Source organism: Amblyraja radiata, chromosome 25, assembly GCF_010909765.2.
Source record: "Amblyraja radiata isolate CabotCenter1 chromosome 25, sAmbRad1.1.pri, whole genome shotgun sequence".
NCBI classification, from domain to species: Eukaryota; Metazoa; Chordata; class Chondrichthyes; order Rajiformes; family Rajidae; genus Amblyraja; species Amblyraja radiata.
In genome coordinates, this window is record NC_045980.1 from 35,511,226 (window position 1) to 35,532,422 (window position 21,197).

The 21,197-nt window shown below is 45.4% G+C and overlaps 1 protein-coding gene across 2 annotated transcripts in view; it reads left to right on the forward strand.

Annotated features, from left to right (window-relative positions):
- The window catches only part of tango2 (transport and golgi organization 2 homolog), an 84,278-nt gene that overhangs the window by 44,190 nt on the left and 18,891 nt on the right, over positions 1-21,197 (forward strand). For both annotated transcript variants that reach the window (XM_033043854.1, XM_033043855.1), the window contains exons 3-5: positions 3,323-3,411; positions 14,489-14,608; positions 19,024-19,138. In XM_033043854.1, coding sequence (XP_032899745.1) covers positions 3,323-3,411; positions 14,489-14,608; positions 19,024-19,138 — 324 coding nt within the window. The remainder of the gene's footprint in view (positions 1-3,322; positions 3,412-14,488; positions 14,609-19,023; positions 19,139-21,197) is intronic.

Consider the following 21,197-nt stretch of genomic DNA (forward strand, 5'->3'; position numbering starts at 1 on the left):
GGGCCTCCTTCACCCATTGTCTATTGTCTATTGTAACTCAGCGGGACAGGCAGCATCTCTGGAGAGAAGGAATGGGTGACGTTTCGGGTCGAGACTCATCTTCAGTCCACCTATCACTTGCCAGACTTTGTCTTCTTCCCGCGCCCCCCCCCCCCCCCCCCCCACCTCTTTTCCAGCTTTCTACCCCTTACTGCAGTCAGTCTGAAGAAGGGTCCCATCTACCCATTCCTTCCGCAGATACCACCTGACCCACTGTTGCCTCAGCACTTTGTGCTTTGCTCAAGATTCCAGCATCCGCAGTTCCTTGTGTCTCGGTTGAATCTTCTTAATTAGCACAGCAGTGGGCTCAGCTCATCCTCTGCCAAGACTTTCATCCATGCTTTTCTTACCCTTCAAACTGATCATTCCCTTGCCGGACCTCCCTCGTGTAACCTGCTGTCAAACTGAGGCCATCCAGAACTCCACTGTCTGTGTTCTCATCCTCACTACCCATTCATCAAGTCTCTGCTTGCTGACCTACTTTGGCACTGATAATGCACCCACTCTGCTTTCAGTTTCTCGTTCTTGCTTTCAGATCCTCTCGTGACTTCCCTCTCCTTACCCCTGTGACCTCCAGGTTTATATTTAATCTGCATGGGTACTTTGGGGCTTTTTGGGTTGCCCGCAATCATCCCATGGGCTGCTGTTCCTTTTCCTGCCAAGACACTGACAATCCTTCCTTCAATCTTTCTGGCTCTTTAACGTTCTTCTCAAGTTCTACCTCATTGACCATGCTGTCTTCAGTAAATCTCAAAGTGATTCCAAGTCTGATTTAACACTCTGGTAAAATATCTAAAACATTTTATCAAAGGCACAATATAAACATCAACTAGTTAATCTAGTTTACTTTGGAGATACCATATGGAAACTCCCACCGAGTCCACGCCAACCATCTATCACCCATTCACACTATGTGTTGGAAGGAAATGCAGATGCTGGTTTATATGGAAGATAGATGCAAAATGGTGGAGTAACTCAGCGAGTCAGGCAGCATCTCTGGAGAGAAGGAATAGGTGACGTTTCGAATCGGAACCCTCCTTTTCTCCAGTGATGTTGCCTGACCCGCTGAATTACTCCAGCAATTTGTGTCCATACCTGTCCACACTAATTCTATGTTATGCTACTTTCCCATCCACTCCCTACACATTGGGGACAATTTTTTAAAAACTTTTCTTTTTAGGACCAATTAACCTGCAAACCTGCATGTATTTGCGATGTGAGAGGAAACCAGAGCACCCGGAGGAAACCCACGCTGTCACAGGGAGAACGTGCAAAGGCCCCACACAGACAGAACCCTAGGTTGTGATTGAACTGGGATCTGTGACGCTGTTCTTTGTGTAGCTCCACTTGCTGTTTCACTGTGCTGCCCTATTTTCGCTGTTTGAAGGGCATTGCACTCTTTTTAAATGTAAACAACACAGAAGGCTCAAAATTGTACATTGACCTTTCCTCTTATTTCTGTGGAATAAAAAGCAGCCAGATTTTGCAAGGCATTTTGTGTTTCTAAGCTCCATTCCCTTTCGTTAATGAGGTGTAAGACCCTTAGTCACAGGTCATAATTAAATCTTCTTTCGTTCTTTGGGATAAATTCATTGGAGATTACCAGTTGCAAAGAGCCTAATGAATTAGCAGGCTAAAATCGTAAATTAGCAGGTTCAGTGCCTTCAGCGTGTAATTAAAGCCACAAGGAACCTTGTCGTGGTGGAGAAGCTTGTGTGGTCTTGAGATCCTGAGAGCGATGCCGTCTGGGGCTATGCTCCTGGTAGGGTCACCCATGGCGGTATAGTCGAGGGGGAGGTCCCTGACAAAGAGCAATCCAACCAAGACCTCAACGGTGGAACAGGCGCAGGACGATGGCTGACTTTAGTGGAGCGCCACAACGGGCTGGGAAGGCGGATGAAGGCTGCAGCAGAAAAGGGTCTCTGGTCGTCTTGGACTCCATGCCACTGGATCCCGACCCAGATCTGTCAAGGCCCGTGGGGTGGCTGTCTGTGCACCAGTCTCCCCACGTTAAACAAAGTCACGCACAGGAGTCCTCCCAAAAGAGGACAGTCATACTCGCTTCTTCGAGTGACCGCTGATGATGAGAACCACAATCCGAGTGATTATTGATTGATGTTGGACTTGATTTATTTTTTCTCTTGCCATTGCTCTTGCTTTAGATTTCCTCTAGATTATCATCTCAATTAGAACCACGAATAGATTCTTAGAGCTACACAGCATGGAAACGGGCCCTTCAGCCCAACAAGTCCATGCTGACCAAGGGATCTTCCTGAGCTACTCCTGTTTGCCTGCATTTGGCCTATATCCTCTCAATCTTAAAGACAGAAAGAGCTGGAGTAACTCCTGTACCTCCTTCAAAACCTTTCCTATCCATGAATTGTCCAAATTTGACTTTACACGTTTTCACTGTACTCTTTCTTCTCTCCCACCTCGTCTGGCTGCTCGTTCCACATACCCATGTCCTTGTATGAAAAGATTGCCCCTCAGGTCCCATCTTTAAATCTTTTCCTTCCCAATTTAGTCTATGCCCCCCCCCCCCCCCCCAGTTCTAGACTCCCCTACCCTGGGAAAAAGATTGGCTATTCACCTTATCTCTGCCCCTCACGCTTCTCTCAGCCTTTATAAGAGCATCCCTCAACTCTGCTACACTCCAAGGAACAGATTAGTTTCACACCCTTTGCAAAATGCCCAATCAATACAAGGCTGCACATGCTAATTGTCACAAAGATTATAATGTTTTGTACATCCATCATCACTTTTGCACTATATGCATTTTGTTCTGCTGTCTGCAAAATATCTCCACATTCTATGTGATCATGGCTTATCATCCACAATCAGTACCCCGTTCCTGCCTTCTCCCCATATCCCTTGGCTAGTCTTGCAGAGCTGTATGCAAAAAAAATATTTCACTGCACATGGAACACGTGACAATAAAGAAACCAATGAAAATGTCAGTCAACTACTTTTTGCCTCTGTCGTCTCTGCTCTGGTTATTGGTTTTCAGCTTTGCTCACTTGACTGACACAATGACTCATTGGGGATAGCGCTGGAGCCAGTTCTGACAGTGGCGTTTGAGAGACTTGTAGATATGCTGGGAATGGAGGGATATGGACCAGGTGCAGGTAGATAAGATTATTTTATCTTGGCCAAACAATCATGTTTGGCCCAGACATTGTTGGCCAAAGGGCCTGTCCCTGTGCTGTACTGTTCTACGTTCTACGCATACTCTGGTCAAGAATTAAAGATCTTCCTGCAGTATTTGCTGTGATTTGTTTTGCAGGTTTATCCTGGCAGCAAACAGAGATGAATACTATGCGAGACCAACAAAACCGGCAGATTTCTGGGAGAACAACCGTAACATCTTAAGCGGTAAGACCCTCCCTGAAACTACAACCCTACAGGTTATTTGCGACAAGACAGTTTTGTATATTCATGCAACGTTTTTGCTTTGAACCACCATAACACTGGATTCTTCCTTGCCTTGCGGACTTATTCAAATAAGCAAAAGCAATTTGGGTATATTGGTGTTGGTTTTAAAAGTCAAATCTAATTGCATGCAAAAGGCAGCGAGCAGCAGAACAGCAAGGAATCAGCATCACTGATGTGTCAGAGCTTGAGTGCTCAAGTACAATGAAGCTGAATTGGAAGATTGAGACGCAAGGAACTGCAAATGCTGGAATCTTGAGCAAAACACAAATCTTATGCCCCTGTCCCACTTAGGGAACCTGAACGGAAACCTCTGGAGACTTTGCGCCCCACCCAAGGTTTCCGTGCGGTTCCCGGAGGTTGTAGGTGGTTGCAGTTAGTGGAAGCAGGTAGGGAGACTGACAAAAACCTCCGGGAACCGCACGGAAACCTTGGGTGGGGCGAAAAGTCTCCAGAGGTTTCCGTTCAGATTTCCTAAGTGGGACAGGGGCATTAGCGATACAGTGCGAAAACAGGCCCTTTTCACCACCAGCACTAGCACTATCCTACACACTGTGGGCAATTTACAACTTTTACCAAAGTCAATTAACCTACAAACCTGCACGTCTTTGGAATGTGGGAGGAAACCGGGGCACCTAGAGAAAACCCACGCAGTCACGGGGGGAACATACAAACTCCGTACAGGCAGGATCCAACCCCGGTCCCTGGCGCTGTAAGGCAGCATCTCTTCCGCTGTGCCACCGTGCAACGCCTTTGTGGAGGAAATGTACAGACGACGTTTTGGGTCGGGACTCTTCTTCAGACGGAGTCGTCTGTCCATTCCCTCTACATCTGCTGCGTGTGCCGCTGAGTTTCCAGCACTTGAATTGGAAGGTTTCGGGCTTAAATGGCCCTTGATTAATTTTGAGAAAGTGGCCTGGCGTTTAATTAGTGTGGACGGGCGATCGATGGTCGTCATGGACTCGTGGGAGAAAGGAACCAAGCATTTATCTTCCCAGCGGAAGAGAAAGTGACCAAGCAACCTATGTTGACCCTCAGTACCTTGTGCTGTCATCTGGTGCATTGAGGATATTTCAGTGATGCAACCTGCTCCCCTTTTCTCCAGTGAAAGATGAACGTACAGTCCCTTTATTCTGCAGTAGGGAACGTTTATCCAATTTGTCTCGTGCAGTTATATTAAATACAGAAGGCTCTTTTACTTGGGTGACGTTAAACCAGCACCTGCAGTTCCTTCCTACACAGGCTCTTTTAAATGATGGATTGAAAGTTACAGCATGGAACCAGGCCCTTGAGCCCACCCAGTCCCCGCCGACCATCTATCATCCCTTCACGGCCGTTCTATGTTTCTGATCCTCTCCCTGCACACCAGGGGCCAAATAACCCGCAAACCCACACGTCTTTAGCATGTGGGAGGAAACCAGAGCTCCTGGAAGAAAACCCACACATTCACAGAGAGAACGTGCAAACTCCACAAACAAACAGCACCTGAGGTACACAAAAGTGCTGGAGAAACTCAGCGGGTGCAGCAGCATCTATGGAGCGAAGGAAATAGGCGACGTTTCGGGCCGAAACCCTTCCTCAGACTGAGGTCAGGATCGAACCCGTGAGACTGTGAGGCAGTGGCTCTACCAGCTGCTCTGACACCTCTCCTGGATCTTTCTTTATTTTTTCTCGATACATCGATCAACAACTTGTTATTTTGATAATTATTTAGAGAGCGGATTTGGGAAAAGGTTCACTTTAAGGTTTCAATTGTGATTACATTCCCAGACGTCCAATTAAAACAAAGGCTTTCTTGACAATGTGCGTTGATGATAATGAGTCCACATTTAACGTGACATTCTTGGTGGAATGCTATCTGAGGAGTTTATTAACTTGCTTTGGTATTCTATAACCAGCTCACACCTTTGTCTTGCTGTCAGATAATTGAGAAAGATTTGATGGGCTTTTCCTTCCTGGCTGTGAATAGCGAGGGATAAAATGCAGGCAATCTGGTCAGGAGATTGGAAGAGTACACGGGCGTTTCAATTTTTTGAAGAGAAAGTCGTGGGAGCTTTTAATGAGGCAATGGGGTGAGAAATGCTCAAAGCATTGTGTGGGGGCTAATCATGTTAAGAAAAGCTCTGAAGCAGGTCGCATGACGTATTTGCCTTTCATCACACAAAGGTACGTTCTGCGCTGTAAATTAAGTGGGGTTTATTTCAGCTGTTGACGCAAGGAACTGCAGATGCTGGTTTATAAATAAAGAGACAAGGTGCTGGAGTACTTCAGCAGGTCGGGCAACATCACTGGAGGACATGGATGGGCGATGTTTTGGATCAGGATCCTTCTTCTTCAGACTGTACTAGGGGAGAGAAAGCTGGAAGAAAGGTGGGGGTGGCAACTGATGGGTGGATACAGGTGGGGGTGTGGGGTGGAACGGTTGGTGGTCTAATTGGCAGAGAGGTGGACAAAGGCCAGAGATGAAATGATAAAAGCAGTCGAGTGTTTAATTGTCATACGTATCGAAAATGGAACTATGACATTTTTACTTGTGACATAAGGAGAAAAGAGGTGTGACATATGAAACCAGAGACAAGGATTAAGGGTGGAAGGGGTGGGGGAAGGTGGGGCAGGATAGTGGGAGAAATGGCTGCATATCTAGGTGGGGCACAGAATTGGGGGGAGATGGGGGGAAAGTGAGTTGTTATCTCTGTGAAAGCAATGCTGGACAAATCACGGTCTGAAGAAGGGTCCCGACCCGAAACGTCACCCATTCCTTCTCTCCAGAGATACTGCGTGCCCCGCTGAGTTACTCCAGCATTTTGAGTCTATCTTTGGTGTAAACCAGCGTCTGCAGTTTCTTCCTATACATACTTACTGTATTTGGTCTGCACAAGCAGCTTATGTCAACAAACGTATGTTAACACTTCCCACATAGTGACACCTCCTTAAAAAGCTACAAGCAAGAAAGGAATGATAGAACTCTTAGAATAACCAGCACATCACCTTCAGTGACCTTTCTGAAGCTGTTTGAGTTCTCAGTGTCCTACAACAGTGCTTCTTAAACTGGTGAATGGTTCACCCAAGGGTGTATGAAATTATTTTGGGGTGAATGAAACTAGAGGGGTGAATGAAGGGTGAATGACTTAAGAGCATGTCCCACTTGCCTTGAAATGTTCAAAATCTTTGGGCGACACTGATAGGACGCCGGCAGTTGCCGAAAAAATCGCCAAGTGGGACAGGCCCTTTAATTTATTCAGATTTTTTTTTCTATACTTAAAAAAAGGCTTTGCCATTAAAGTGGAGCTGGAAATTTGATATTTTTCTCTCTATCAATGGTTTTCCAATTTCAAAGTAGCATGAAAATTTCCCAAATTTTCTGTAATATAACTTTTTAGGGAAGCCCATGGTTCTTTGAGCTAGTTTTCCAAGAAAAAACTGCAGTAATCAAAGCCCGAAGGGGTAGGATGGGGCTGAAGCCCAGTGTTTAAATGTTGGAATGTTTTTTTATCATTCTAATCGAATGATTTTCCAACTCCGTGGTAAACTTTTTTTTTTCACTCCTAGTTTTCTTTACATTTTTAGGATGTTCAAAAAGTTGAATAAAATAAACATTTAAGAAGTGAGTTAATTGATGTTTTGTAGTCATTATATATAAAATTATACACAAGGGAGAATAAGATGAAAATTACCAAAAAAAACATAAGAAAATGTAGTCGAGGATGAATAAAGTTTTATGTGAACGACTCAAGGGTGAACGACACTGAAATAGTTTAAGAGGCACTGTCCTAGAACATGCAATTGCAATATATTGTGTCGTTTATCAGTTGCTGTTTGAACAATTCTTTGTGTTGATTTGAAAACCCTGTCTTTTGGTTCAAAAGTCCTGGGAATAATCAGAAAGGAACAAAGTGGGAGATTGAGGGGAGACCTGATAGAAGTTTATAAAGTTATGAGAGGCAAAGATAGGCGAGAGTCTTAAACAGTCAGAACCTTTCTCTCAGGGTGGAAATGTCAAGGACTGGAGGGCATAGCTTTAAGGTGAGAGGGGAAAGCTTAAAGGACATGTGCAGGATACGTTTTTATACACAGGTGGTGGCTGAGGCAGATATGATCGTGGCATTTCAGACTTGGCTGGGCACATAGATATGGAGGGATATGGATCACATGCAGGCAGAGGAGATTAATTTAACCTGGCATCATGTCAGCACGGACATTGTGGGCTGAAGGGCCTGTTCCTGTACTGTATCTTCTCTGTGCCCCAGAGGAATCCCTCGGCAGATTTTACTTTGATAAGAGTCCCATAAATCATTGGGAAATGCTCTTTCATCATTGGCGTGGTTTCTGTGAAGGTTTGGAATGATTATTCAGGTTGTAAAAAAAAAAAACTAGTGTTACATGGAGATTGGTAGTCACATCATGGAAATGGTGCAATATGTCAACTCCGAGACTGGCATCAGGATGAATGAGTAACTCACTAAATCTGTCTGTCCTTTAAGAGGAATGAGGCAGAGTGGTCCATTGTCATTGATATAATTCATTGTCTTCAATCTTGCTGTTGGAAGGCATCGTAAGGTCTGGCCTCAAGGTGTCCATTCCAAGCAGTTGTGAAAGAATTGCAGCATTAATTTTGCAAGTGATGATGTGTGACGGCAGATTAATTTGGGAAACGGATGCTCGGGGGTCCAGGCTGATCCGAGGTGTCACATTTGCAGTCGTTTGGCCGGACAAGCTGAAATTTCAAAGTTAATGATTCCGTGATAAAAGAGCCAACTTTCCCATTCATGGATTCTGATCAATGTCATATTGAGGCTGCACGATGCAGACCTCGTGAAACCTCTCTGAATGTGATCAAAAAGAAACTATATTTTTCATCTTCAACCACCTGCAAACTGCATAATAATAGATTTGGAGAATTCAGAGTGCGATCTCTGGTTTGGAGGCGGTTTGTCCCACAGATGGTTGTTCCAGATGGGTTTTCACTATAATTTAATTACATCTTTCAACAGCTTGGCTCTAATGTTATAGCCATTTTATCTCCGTGATTTGAGGATTTTTCCTGTGGATAGTTACTAACACCAGTGAATATTCTTGTCAACTGGTAAAACAAAGCCCATATCGTAGCTGATAATAATCTGATTCATTCAACAACAAAAAAATGGAAAATCCATTTTACTTAAGATCCATACCACACACCTGCTATCTCTCTCAAAACATCTGGATCCAGAGCTAAGTTTAAGGCTTTGCCTGCAATATTTAATTGGAGATGTCTATCTCTTATTTTGTGTTAAACTGGAATTAAATTTGAATATTTATCAGCTCTAATTGAAAACTAAAAGATTGTTTGGGAGTTAAATTCCAAGAATTTATGAGCTGTCCACCTTATTCTTACGTTTTTAGTTTTATTTTTTTATTTTTAGAGATACAGGCCCTTCGGCCCACCAAGTCCGCACCGACCCAGTGCAGGTTGGTACGGGTTTGATTAGTACGGGTGTCGGGTTATGGGGAGAAGGCAAGAGAATGGGGTATATAAGGACATTGTCATTCTCTCCACAGATGCTGCCTGACCTGCTGAGTTCCTCCAGCAGTTTTATTTTTAAATTGAGTGCAGTAGGTATATTCTATATAAATGTAAAAAGCATAAAATCATGCTGACATTTTCAATCTGACAAATATTCTTTTGACTCGTAGATCGTTGCTCATTTTAAATAACAATTTGTAGTTTCCACTTCACTTTTACGCATAATTCAGAATGCCACGATGGGATATATATTTTGAGAGGGTAGGACCCTAAAAAAGATAATGTCTTTTATCGGATATCAAAGGACATATTTTCAGTCGATGCAGAGGATTTGACCCATTTCCTGTACTGTCCCATTCCAAGGCCACTCAAGTACAGTGTTGATATCAGGCTAAGACACTGGAGTAACTCAGCGGGTCAGGCAGCATCTCTAGAGAACATGGATGGGTGACGTTTCACAGAGTGGTGGAGTAACTCAGCGGGTCAGGCAGCATCTCTAGAGAACATGGATGGGTGACGTTTCACAGAGTGGTGGAGTAACTCAGCGGGTCAGGCAGCATCGCCGGAGAACATGGATAGATGACGTTTCACAGAGTGCTGGAGTAACTCAGCGGGTCAGTGCGCATCTGTGGAGAACATGGATAGGTGACGTTTTGGGTTGGGTCCCTTCAGACTAATTACGGTTATGATTGGCAGATGGTTGGTCGAAGACCAGAGCTGAAAAGATTAAAAAGTGTGAGAGAAGAAGGTAAGGATGGAAGAAGTGAAAATTGTGAAACCATGGGAAGGAATGGAAGTGGAAGGGGCCAGAGAGAGATGGAAGGGGAGAAATGGATGCAAATTTCAGGTTTGAGAAGAAGGGATGGTTGTTTGTAGGCTAGTTACCTAAATTGGAGAATTAAATGTACGTAGTGTTGGGTTGTAAGCTACCCAATTGGAATATGAAGTATGGTTCCTCCATTTTGTATGTGGCCTCACTCTGGTCAGCTGTGGGAATGGGAAGAGAAGTTATTAATAATAATAATAATAATAATAATAATACACTTTATTGTCATTGTAAATACATACAACTAAATTTCAGGCGCACTGCCTGAGCGGAGCTACAACGTATCAGATAAATAAATAACGACAATAAAAACGGCAAGAAAATCGTCAAGTCAAGTCAGAATGCGCAATATTTCACAGTATAGTGTTATAGCAGTATAAAATGATGGCTATGGGGGGGGGGGGGAGGGAGGGGGGTGTATTCAGTTCAGAGCGATGATGGCTTTGGGGTAGAAACTGTTTGTTAATCTTGTGTGTGATTTGATGGACCTGTAACGCTCTCCTGAGAGCAGAAGGGCAAACAAGTGATGTGCGGGATGAGATGAGTCCTTTCGGAAGCGTGATGCCTTTTGCAGGCAACAAGAGCTATAGATGTCTTCCAGGGCCGATCTTCAAAGATGTTCTTTCGTTCTTCTCTTGACTAAAGTGTACAGTACCATACCATGCAAGTGACCATCTTAGTTCTAAGTCCTCGACAGTGAAATTTAACCTTTGGCCCGAGTCACTTCTGGGCCGTTCCTCTCACCTGCTGATTTTCTTTGAGGAAGTTCTCCACCTGGTGGTTTGCCAGAGAATTAGTCAGGGCCTTGCGTGGATGAGAGCTGAACAGCAAAGAGCAAAACCTAATCCTGAATTTTCCATCAGGAAGCTTGTCTCTGCAAAATTTAGATCTGGGAAAAAGCAGACAGGTGGTCTCTTACTGGATGGGACAAATGTGCCACCATGAAGCTCCGTTCAGCCAGTCAGACATGGAGTTTCCAGGAGCCGCAGATGCTGGAATCTTGAGCATAACACCAAGTGCTGGAGGAACTCAGAGGGTCAGGCAGCATCTGGGGAGGGATTGGTCATAGACGCATTGAGTGTCATCATGGGAGACCCCTTCCACCCCTGCAACGGACTGTTCCAGCTGCTACGGTCAGGCAAACGCCTCCATTGCCATGCTGTGAGAACGGAGAGGTTGAGAAGGAGTTTCTTCCCAGAGGCCATTCGGACTGTAAACTCCGATCTCACCAAGAACTAACTTTACAGTACCACTCTACTGCTTTAAAAAAAAAAAATTGCTGTTTTTTTTTCCTATTTTTCCTTCCGCCCACAATATTTAATATGTAAAAGAATATGTGATTCTGTTACATTCTGTTTGTAGTTTGTTTGGTTGTTTGTTTGTTTGTCTTTTTGCACAAAGTCCGCGAGCATTGCCACTTCTCATTTCACTGCACATCTCGTATGTGTATGTGACGAATAAACTTGACTTGACTTGGTCATGGGAGTGATGAAACTGGCGTCACCAAACGTGCAGTGTAAAGAGCACTTCACGATGTGTTTGTAACGGCTATTTCTAAACTTCAATGTCCAACTTTTAATTACCGTCACTACTCGGGGATGCGGGAGAGATATAGTTTATGCACGAACAGCCAGCAAAAACCAATCTTCCTGTCGTTGTTTCTAGATTAATTGGACTTTTATTGAAGTAATACAAAGCAAGTAAATAATTCATAACTTTTCGTTCTTACTAACTGTTTCTTCCGTGCGACGTCTCGTGAATGTGGTCGTGGTTGTGATTGTGGTAAAACCTGTTGTCCTCACCATCCCTCGAGGCAAACTAATCTCTGAATCTCTGAGGTAGACAAAAGTGCTGGAGAAACTCAGCGGGTGCAGCAGCATCTATGGAGCGAAGGAAATAGGCAACGTTTCGGGACGAAACCCTTTGGGTTTTGGCCCGAAACGTTGCCTATTTCCTTCGCTCCATAGATGCTGCTGCACCCGCTGAGTTTCTCCAGCACTTTTGTCTACCTTCGATTTTCCAGCATCTGCAGTTCCTTCTTAAACTCTAAATCTCTGAGTCTGCGCTAGCCTCTCCAGATGTAGACACACCCCTCTGCGTATCAAATCCCACCTGCCAGCACACATACAGATAAGAACTAGAAATATCTAGACATGACTATAATATACTGACTACGCATAAATGGCTCCGACAGTGTTACTGCCTTGCAGTACCTTGCCACGGTCAAGGTAGATGTGACTTTTATACAAGAGTGTGGACTGCCACAACTCCTCAGCTATCGGGGGGGGGGGGGCAGTCGCGATGGTGGCCTCACTAGCTGTAAGTATGGTGGGGGGGGCAATGACTGTCGTGCTTCTGACCAGGGGGATCCTGCAGCGGGGAGGCAACCTCTCATCAATGAAATCAAGTCTCCTCTTGGTGGATGTAATGTACCGAAACTCTTCACTCCGGCTGATCAATGTGTACGCCTTGCCCATGCGGAGCGAGCGGCTGGCCGTTCTCCAGCAGCTCCCACCGCTGCTGGTGACGCCACTCGTTCTGGCCGGCGACTTCAACTGCATCATCGATGCGGCTGGATGATCCATAGGTGCAGATGCGGACAGCAGCCCCAGGTTCCAGATGGAGACGGTCAAAGATGCAAAGCAGCGTGACGCCTTCAGCATCCTTGCAGGAGGGGCACAGCCGCGATTCACCTGGTCGAGACCGGGCGGCTTAGCCCAGCCCTGGATAGACTTCCTCGTCACGTCGAAGGCCGTCACTGTCAGACACATCACCTGTTCTTCTATGACCACTGCCTGCTTCAGGCTTCCTGCCACCTCCAGTTGGACCAGAGGGCAGACAGGGGTGACGTGGAAATTGAAATGTCAAACTGCTGAGCCCAGAGAATGTCAAGGAACTTAAGAGGGACCATGCAGGTTGAAGAAGCGTGAGGCTCTTCCTTGACTCCACTGGTGGATAGCGACCAAGGAGAACATCACAAGCTTCTTAAACCTCAAAGGGTGTTTAGAAAGCAAGGCAAGATCTGAGGGAATGGAGCCAACTCCAGACTGTATTACAGCAGCTCCTCCTGTGGTCGAGAGGGTGGGACCTTCTTCTTCTTGCGTATGGCGTGCACAGCCTAAAGTTGTAGGACAACTTGTTCTATTTGATCTTATTTGATTGTGCACGCCGGGTTGATTGCATTAGTCAAAACAGGGCGGACCACGTGAAGGTTGCAATCTCCCAGAGAGGGTGGGATGTGAGGGAGGAACTACGAGAGTTGAAGGGCCAGTGTTGTTGACGGCAAACGTGGAGATTTGAGCCCAATCCCATGCATGCCTCCTTCCTACATGGATACAGTAAGTGGGATCCCACAAAGATTTGCATCTTTCTAATTTAGCACTGGTGTGAATTTTAGTGTTCACTCTTGCCAACTTCACTGAGAGCTGAGTATCCAGAGTCACAGGTCTACTGTTGAGATGGATACAAAATTAGGCCATTCAGCCTCCTTGAGTCAATTCAATTCAACCAATTCTCATTGGTATGCACACATGTTCACCTTTACTCCTTGTGTACCACTGTCTGTCAAGTATCTCCCCAACTCAGCGATAATTTCAGTTGGCCCAGCATCTCCAGAGCTCCAATGTGTAAGAAAGAACTACAGATGCTGGTTTAAATCGAAGGTAGACACAGAATGCTGGAATAACTCAGCAGGTGAGGCAGCATCTCTGAAGGGAAGGAATGGGCGACTTCTCCAGAGACTCTCGACCCGAAACGTCGCCCATTCCTTCCCTCCAGAGATGCTGTATCACCCACTGAGTTACTCCAGCATTTTGTGTCTACCTTCCAGAGCTCCAAAGTTCCACTACCCCTGGTGTGTGTAATAGAAAAAGCCTCCTGATCTTGCATCTAAATAACACATTCCAAATCGCCCATGCATCATTCTTACTCTGCAGGGGAATCAAGAACCAGAGGGCTTAGATTTAAGGTGAGAGGGGAAAGTTTAATAGGGACCCAAAGGGTACGTTTTCCATACAGAGGGGGTGGGTATATGGAGGAGGTAGTTGAGGCAGGTATTATAAACAGCATTTTGAAGACACTTGCAGAGGTACATGGATAGGAGACGGATATGGGCCAAACGAATGCAGATGGAATGAGCTTGGGTGGAGCATCTTGATCGGCACGAACAAGTTGGGTCAAAGGGCCTGTTTCTGTGCTAGATGACTCTCATGACCCTTGTTAGGTTATTTGGCTTCTGTAAATTACATCTTGCGTGTAGGTGGGTGGTAGAATCTTTTGGGGGAGGTAGGGGGGGGGTGGGTGTAGGGAGAGGGAGTAGGGAGATGGGTGTAGGGGAGGGAAGGTGGGGGGGTAGGGGGAGGGGAGTAGGGAGGGTGGGGTTGGGGCAGTAGGTAGGGAAGGGGGGTTGGAAGGGTAGGTAGGGATGGGGGGGAGGGGTTGAGGGGGTAGGTAGGGAGGGAGGGGGGGAAGAGATGAGAGACTATATGGAGAGAGTGAAGTTGGATTAGATTAGTGCAAACGGGTGTTTGCTGAGGACTCGGTGGGCCAGATGCCCTGTCTCCACACTGTATCTTCATGTGACTACCTGACGTGGGATAAGTACCCTATGTCCTCAACTTACTCACATGGATTATATTGTACAGTAGCATGTCATTAAACAGTTTTGCTTCTGTTTCAATAATCACCTGCAGGACTGGATCTGGAAAAAGGGAAAGAAGGAGGAACATGGTTGGGTATAAGCAGGAAAGGCAAGTGTGCCGCACTGACCAATTACCTTCAACCCAATACCAACATTGATGCACTTGGCAGAGGTAAGGCTGATAACCAAGGGGTCTATTGATTGCCGCTCGTTAGCATCACATGGTTAAAGATTTTGTTCGGGTACAATGGAACAAATGAATGAACGTTGGATTTAGTTTCTTATTGTCACATGTACAGTACACGTGAAAAGCTTTGTGTTGCATGCTCGCTGCTCAATCAGATAACATCATACATCAATACAATCAGGCCAAACGCAACTACAACAGGTAGATTGAAGGGAAAAATGACGAGTGAAAAATATAATTCTTGGGTTGTTGCATACCTGCTCCAGAGTCCAATGTCTGCAATGAGGTGAAGGAGAACCAGACAGTACCCTCGCTTGTGGAAGCAGTTCAAAAGCCTGATGAGAGGGAAAGAAACTGCAAGAATTATTTATATTCCTCTGCCTGGTTCTCTATGCCTGATGTTTTTGAAGTATATGACTACTTTAGTAACGAGGCATACATTATCTTTCTGTTGCCTTACCTGCTGGGTTCCTCCAGCACTTTGTGTTCTATGCAAGATTCCAGCATCTGCAGTTCCTTGTGTCTCTCTATCACTTTTGTTTTGGTTCATAGTTTGGGTTCATTGTCACTGGTGCGACCCTTCCTTAGTTATCCTTGAGAAGGTGGTGGTGATGGGGGAATAGAACTGACAGGAAGTGGTGGATAGTGCCATGTATATGGAGGGAGGAATGTAGCTGGCTGGGATACACATTTGTTGGAACAGCCAAGTCCAAACGATAACAAAAGACGTGATGTGTTTAAGAAGGAACTGCAGATGCTGGAAAATCGAAGGTAGACAAAAATGCTGGAGAAACCCAGCGGGTGCAGCAGCATCTATGGAGCAAAGGAAATAGGCAACGTTTCGGGACGAAACCCTTCTTCAGAATGATGGGGGGTGGGGGGGGGGGGGGCGGGGAGTAGAAAGGAAAAAGGAGGAGGTGGAGCCCGAGGGCTGAGGGATGGGAGGAGACAGCAAGACCCTTGCGTTAACTGCACTGGTGACGCAGGTGACGCAGCGGTAGAGTTGCTGCCAGAGACCCGGGTTCGATCCCGACTACAGGTGCTGTCTGTATGGAGTTTGTACGTTCTCCCCGTGATCTGCGTGGGTTTTCTCCGAGATCTTCGGTTTCCTCCCACACTCCAAAGACATCAGTCTGAAGAAGGGTTTCGGCCCGAAACGTCGCCTATTTCCTTCGCTCCATAGATGCTGCTGCACCCGCTGAGTTTCCCCAGCAATTTTGTGTACCTTCGATATTCCAGCATCTGCAGTTCCTTTTTGAACACAGGTTTGTAGGTTAATTGGCTTGTAAAAATTGGCAGTATAAAATTGTCCAGTGCTGAGTGATGCTCTATGTAGAGCTTTTCATCTACATCTAGATCTAGACTGAAGGATGGTTGAGGGGTGTCTGGACCTCATTGTGGTGAGATTTGCTAACCGACTTCATCTCCTGCAGTCGCGCCAAATACTTCTGAATGCCATTGAAGAAATTCCGATTACAAATGCATGGACAGAATCAGCTCTCAAACCTCAGTTAGATTTTTGTTTTAATTAGTTGCTAATGGAGAATTTCACATGCCCAAAACATTATTAAAACCCAGGTTCACGTTGGTAACTTCCTAGTTAAGACGCCATCAGTTGATAAAGGCTTGTAATTGAAGCTGCTCCTCACTGATCTCCCGACACGTTGAGGCCAATCTTTGCCAACTGAAATTTGCAAAATAATAATGCGATTATGCTTTTTGTTTTATGATTACAAACCAAACCAACACCTGCTACCCTGCCAATGAATCTATTTTTAGTATTCATGCCACCTGGAGAATGACCTGCTTTAGTGTGTTTGCATCACAGATAAACCATGGTTCAGTCCTCTTGTTTGTCACTACAGTTGCCTTGAAGATAAAATGGGATGCGGCAGGTTTAGCTGCGTTGGGGAATTGTTTTGCTAATAAATTATTTTTTAAATCCGCCTTCCGGAGGTTGCATTACATTTACATTTCAAGAAGTTCTAATAAAAGATTGCATTAAATTGAACACAATGAATTAAAGATGTATTTGGTCCTTTGTAATTCTGAGCTGCTTCTTGTACAGGATTAAGCACTGGAATGTTGTTTAAAAAATGGACAACAGTCCCAGAACAAAGGAGCAGGCCAAATGTGCAGGAGGGAACTGCAGATGTTGGTTTATACCTGAAAGAATAATTGACGTGTTGGGTCTGAAGAAGGGTTCCGACTCGAAACCTCACCAATTTTTTTTATTCTCCGGAGATGCTGCATAACCCACTGAGTCACTCCAGCATTTTGTGTCTATCACAGGAGCAGACCATCTTGGGCCACGCATCCCTGGCAACACAGAAACAGCTCATTCATCTCTGTTGCTCTGTGGTGATTTTTATACCCTTCCCAGCTGCATCCTCACCCACCACCTCCAGATTCCAGCACCTGCAGTCTCTTGGGTCTCCTGCCTCCCTTCTTGCTCCTTTTCAACCTATTTCTTTCCCTCTTTTTTTAAAACACTGGAGGGACTCGACGGGTCAGGCAGCATCTGGGGAGGGAATGCAGTGATGACGGTTTGGGTTGAGACCTGCTGTATTCCTTCAGCACACTGGGTTTGCTCAAGATTCCAGCAGCTGCAGTCTGTTGTGCCTTCAAAAATAGATAGTTAATCAGCAATAATGTGACATGTCACCATGGGTAGACAGGAGAGTTCAGGTTACAATCAAATCATCGGTCTGAAGAAGGGTTTCGGCCCGAAACGTTGCCTATTTCCTTCGCTCCATAGATGCTGCCTCACCCGCTGAGTTTCTCCAGCACTTTTGTCTACCTGCGATTTTCCAGCATCTGCAGTTCCTTCTTAAACAATCAAATCAGCCATGCTTTTATTAAACACTAGACCGTGGGACCTGTTGGGTCCCTGTCACACGGGAGGCCTGGTCTCCTAACGCAACCCGTTTCCCCCAACCCAATATTCCACCACTCACCCGATCCCCCAATGCAACCCGTTCCCCAACGCAATATTCCACCACTCACCCGATCCCCCAACGCAACCCGTTCCCCAACGCAATATTCCACCACTCACTCCTTCCCCCAACGCAACCTGTTCCCCCAACGCAATATTCCACCACTCACCCATAGCCCCCAACTAAACAATGGGGCAAGCTTGAGGGGCTGAGAAATTACTCCTGGAAAGAAGGGAGCAGTGTTTTTTTTTTTCCTCCTCAAATTGGAGGATTAAATGTTCACACCAATGGGTTGTCAACTCCCCAAACGGAATATGAGGTCTTGTTCCTCCAGTTTGCACCTGGCTTCCCTCTGGCATTGGAGGAGGCCAATCAGTCTGAAGAGTAATCCCAATCCAAAACACTGTTCTCTGTGATGCTGCCTGAGCCGCTGAGTTTCTTCAGCACGTTGTCTGTATCTGTTCTGTGGCCGCGACTGACGAGAGGTCTCGGATTTAGCATCTTTTCCTTTATTCGTCGAGGCAAAGACACAACTGCCACAAGCCTTTCCCACAGAAAGCACACAGTGCCACTTTTTGCATACCATGTGTGTCGACCTCTCTTGTACTGTTTTAAATGTGTTTTACTCCAGTTTCGTGCATTTTACCGATGATCTCATGAACAGATATTTGGTGTGAAGTTGATTATTGATCATATTTGATAACCAGTGTGATGTTTGATGTGTTGCCCAGTATTTGGGATGATGTATTTATCATCTTAGCTTCCATACGTTTGTTGCCATGCGACTTATCAAGTAGTTCAATTTTAGTATGGTTGATACAGCATGGAAACAGGCCCGTCAGGTCCACGCCGACCATCGATCACCCGTTCACACTGGTTCTATGCTATCCCACTTTCTCATCCACTCCCTACACACTAGGGGGAAATTTACAGAGACCAATTAACTTTTAAACCCACACGTCTTTGGGATGTTGGAGGAAACCTGAGGAAACCCATACGGTCACAATGCAAGCACGTGCAAACTCCAGAGAGAGAGAGCACCTGGGGTCAGGATTGAACACAAGTCTCTTGCACTGTGAGGCTGCAGCTCAAGCATCTGTGCCACTGTGGGGGAAATATCAGAACAAAGTTTAATCCTACCTCTCCCTGTGTTTGCATGCGAAGACAATGCCAAGCATGGGACATCTCTGGAGAAAAGTGGAAAGAGACAGTTAATAAGCGAGAACTGTGTTCTCTTTTCATTTTTAACCTTGTGCAGTAGACCAAGTGTAATATGTACTGAATTCAATCATTATTTTATCATTTTCCAAAATGATTTCATTTCAGTCTTGCAATTTTCACCTATTATGACAGAATGCCTCTGTAAACTTGAACACTGTTTGCTTATTTCATTTCACATTCTGCAAACCGTGTCTGACACTGTAATAGTTTACTTAACTTTATTTATTTTAATTGTTGATTAAGGTCATCTCGTGTCAGATTTTCTGACTGAAGATCTGGATGGATTGACTTATTTGAAGAAGATTTCATTGGAAGGAAATGCCTATAATGGTTTTAACTTGTTAACTGTAGACTTCAGGTAAGTTGACTCCAATAACTTACGTTGAGTGATGTTGGCATTAATTAAATGAAAGTGGATAACTACTGCGTCTTTTGAGACGTTGAGTCATACAAAATGGAAACAAGCCCATCGGCCCAATTTGCCCATGCCAACCAAGATACCATCTATGCTAGTCCCACCTGCCCCATTAGGCCCATATCCCTCCATACCTTTCCTATCCTATCCTTCCCTTTCCAGATGCCTTTTAAATGTTATTCTATGATACCTACCTCAACTACTTCATGTGGCAGCTCATTCCATATACCAACCACCTGTGTGAAAAAGGTACAGTATTAGCAATATTATTCCTGTTGATGCTAGGTCCTCCTTGACCTTCACCCCTCCTTTAATTCTATGAGCTTCATAGACGTTGGACTTTAGAGAAACAGTATGGAAACAGGCCCTTCTGCCCACGGAGTCCGTACCGACCAACAAGCACCCCATACATTAGCACTATCCTGCACACGAGAGACAATTTACGGAAGTCAATTAACCTCCAAGCCTGTACATCTTTGGAGGTACACAAAAATGCTGGAGAAACTCAGCGGGTGCAGCAGCATCTATGGCGCGAAGGAAATAGGCAACGTTTCGGGCCGAAACCCTTCTTCAGACTGATGGGGGGTGGCGGCCCGCCACCAGTCTGAAGAAGGGTTTCGTCCCGAAACGTTACCTATTTCCTTCGCTCCATAGATGCTGCTGCACCCGCTGAGTTTCTCCAGCATTTTTGTGTACCTTCGATTTTCCAGCATCTGCAGTTCCTTCTTAAACACTGTACATCTTTGGAGTGTGGGAGGAAACCGGTGCACCCGGACAAAACCTACGCGGTCACAGGGAGCACATACAGACAGCACCCGTAGTCAGGATCAAACTCTGGTCTCTGCTCTACATTGTAGAAGACAGAGCCAGATTGGCGATCATTTTGCAGGGTATCTATGTTAATTCCTGAGCATCCTGCCTGCTACCTGCAGCTTATTGTCCGTCTTTTCCCATTCTGACTTTGCAGTCTGTGGTCTTCGGCACTGTAACAATGAGGCCCATCGCAAGTGTGAGGACCAGCACCTCATCTTCTGTCTGAGCACATTGCAGCCTTTCAAACTCAATACTGATTTCTACAACTTTGGGTCATTTGCTTTCTCAGTCTGTATCAGGCCCGGCAATTTCTGATGTAAGTCATCCATCTGTGATATTGGCTCCGTTTTTCTCTCTCCATCCATTAGCACAACCTGACCTTGGTCGGACTTCAGTAACAACTAGTTTGGTCTCCGTGCATGTGGAATGGTGTCGTGATTGTGTGGCAGCAAACATCGTCTGCCTTTAATTATTGTTTCAACTATTCTGCCATTAACAAAATGCTTTACACAAAATGTGGTTGTCTTCATATTTCCTCACTTTATTGCACATTTCTCAGGAACAGCTTCTTTCCATTTAGAACGGAGACGAGGAAACCCTTTTTCTCACAGAGAGTTGTGAGTGTGTGGAATTCTCTGCCTCAGAGGGCGGTGGAGGCAGGTTCTCTGGATGCTTTCAAGAAAGAGCTGGTTAGTGCTCTTAAAGATAGTGGAGTCAGGGGATATGGGGAAAAGGCAGGAACGGGGTACTGATTGGGAATGATCAGCCAGGATCACATTGAATGGCGGTGCTGGCTCGAAGGGCCGAATGGCCTACTACTGCACCTATTGTCTATTGTGTGCTGAGGTACCATGAAGAGCTTTTGTTTACGTGCGATCCAGTCAAAGAAAAGACGATACATGATTACAATCAAGTTGTCCACTGTGTACAGATAAAGGACAAAAGGGTACAACATTTTGTCTAACATAAAGCCCAATAAAGTCTGATAAAGAAAGTTCAAAGGTCTCCTATGAAGTAGATGGGAGGTCAAGACCACACTCTGGCAGATGAGAGGACCATTCAATTGTCTGATTACAGTTGGGAAGGAACTGTCCCTGAGGGAATGGCTAGAGGGAATATAGGCAATATATAGACGGCAGCGTGGTGTAGATGTAGTCGATGGTGGGAACTCTGGTCTGTGTGATGGACT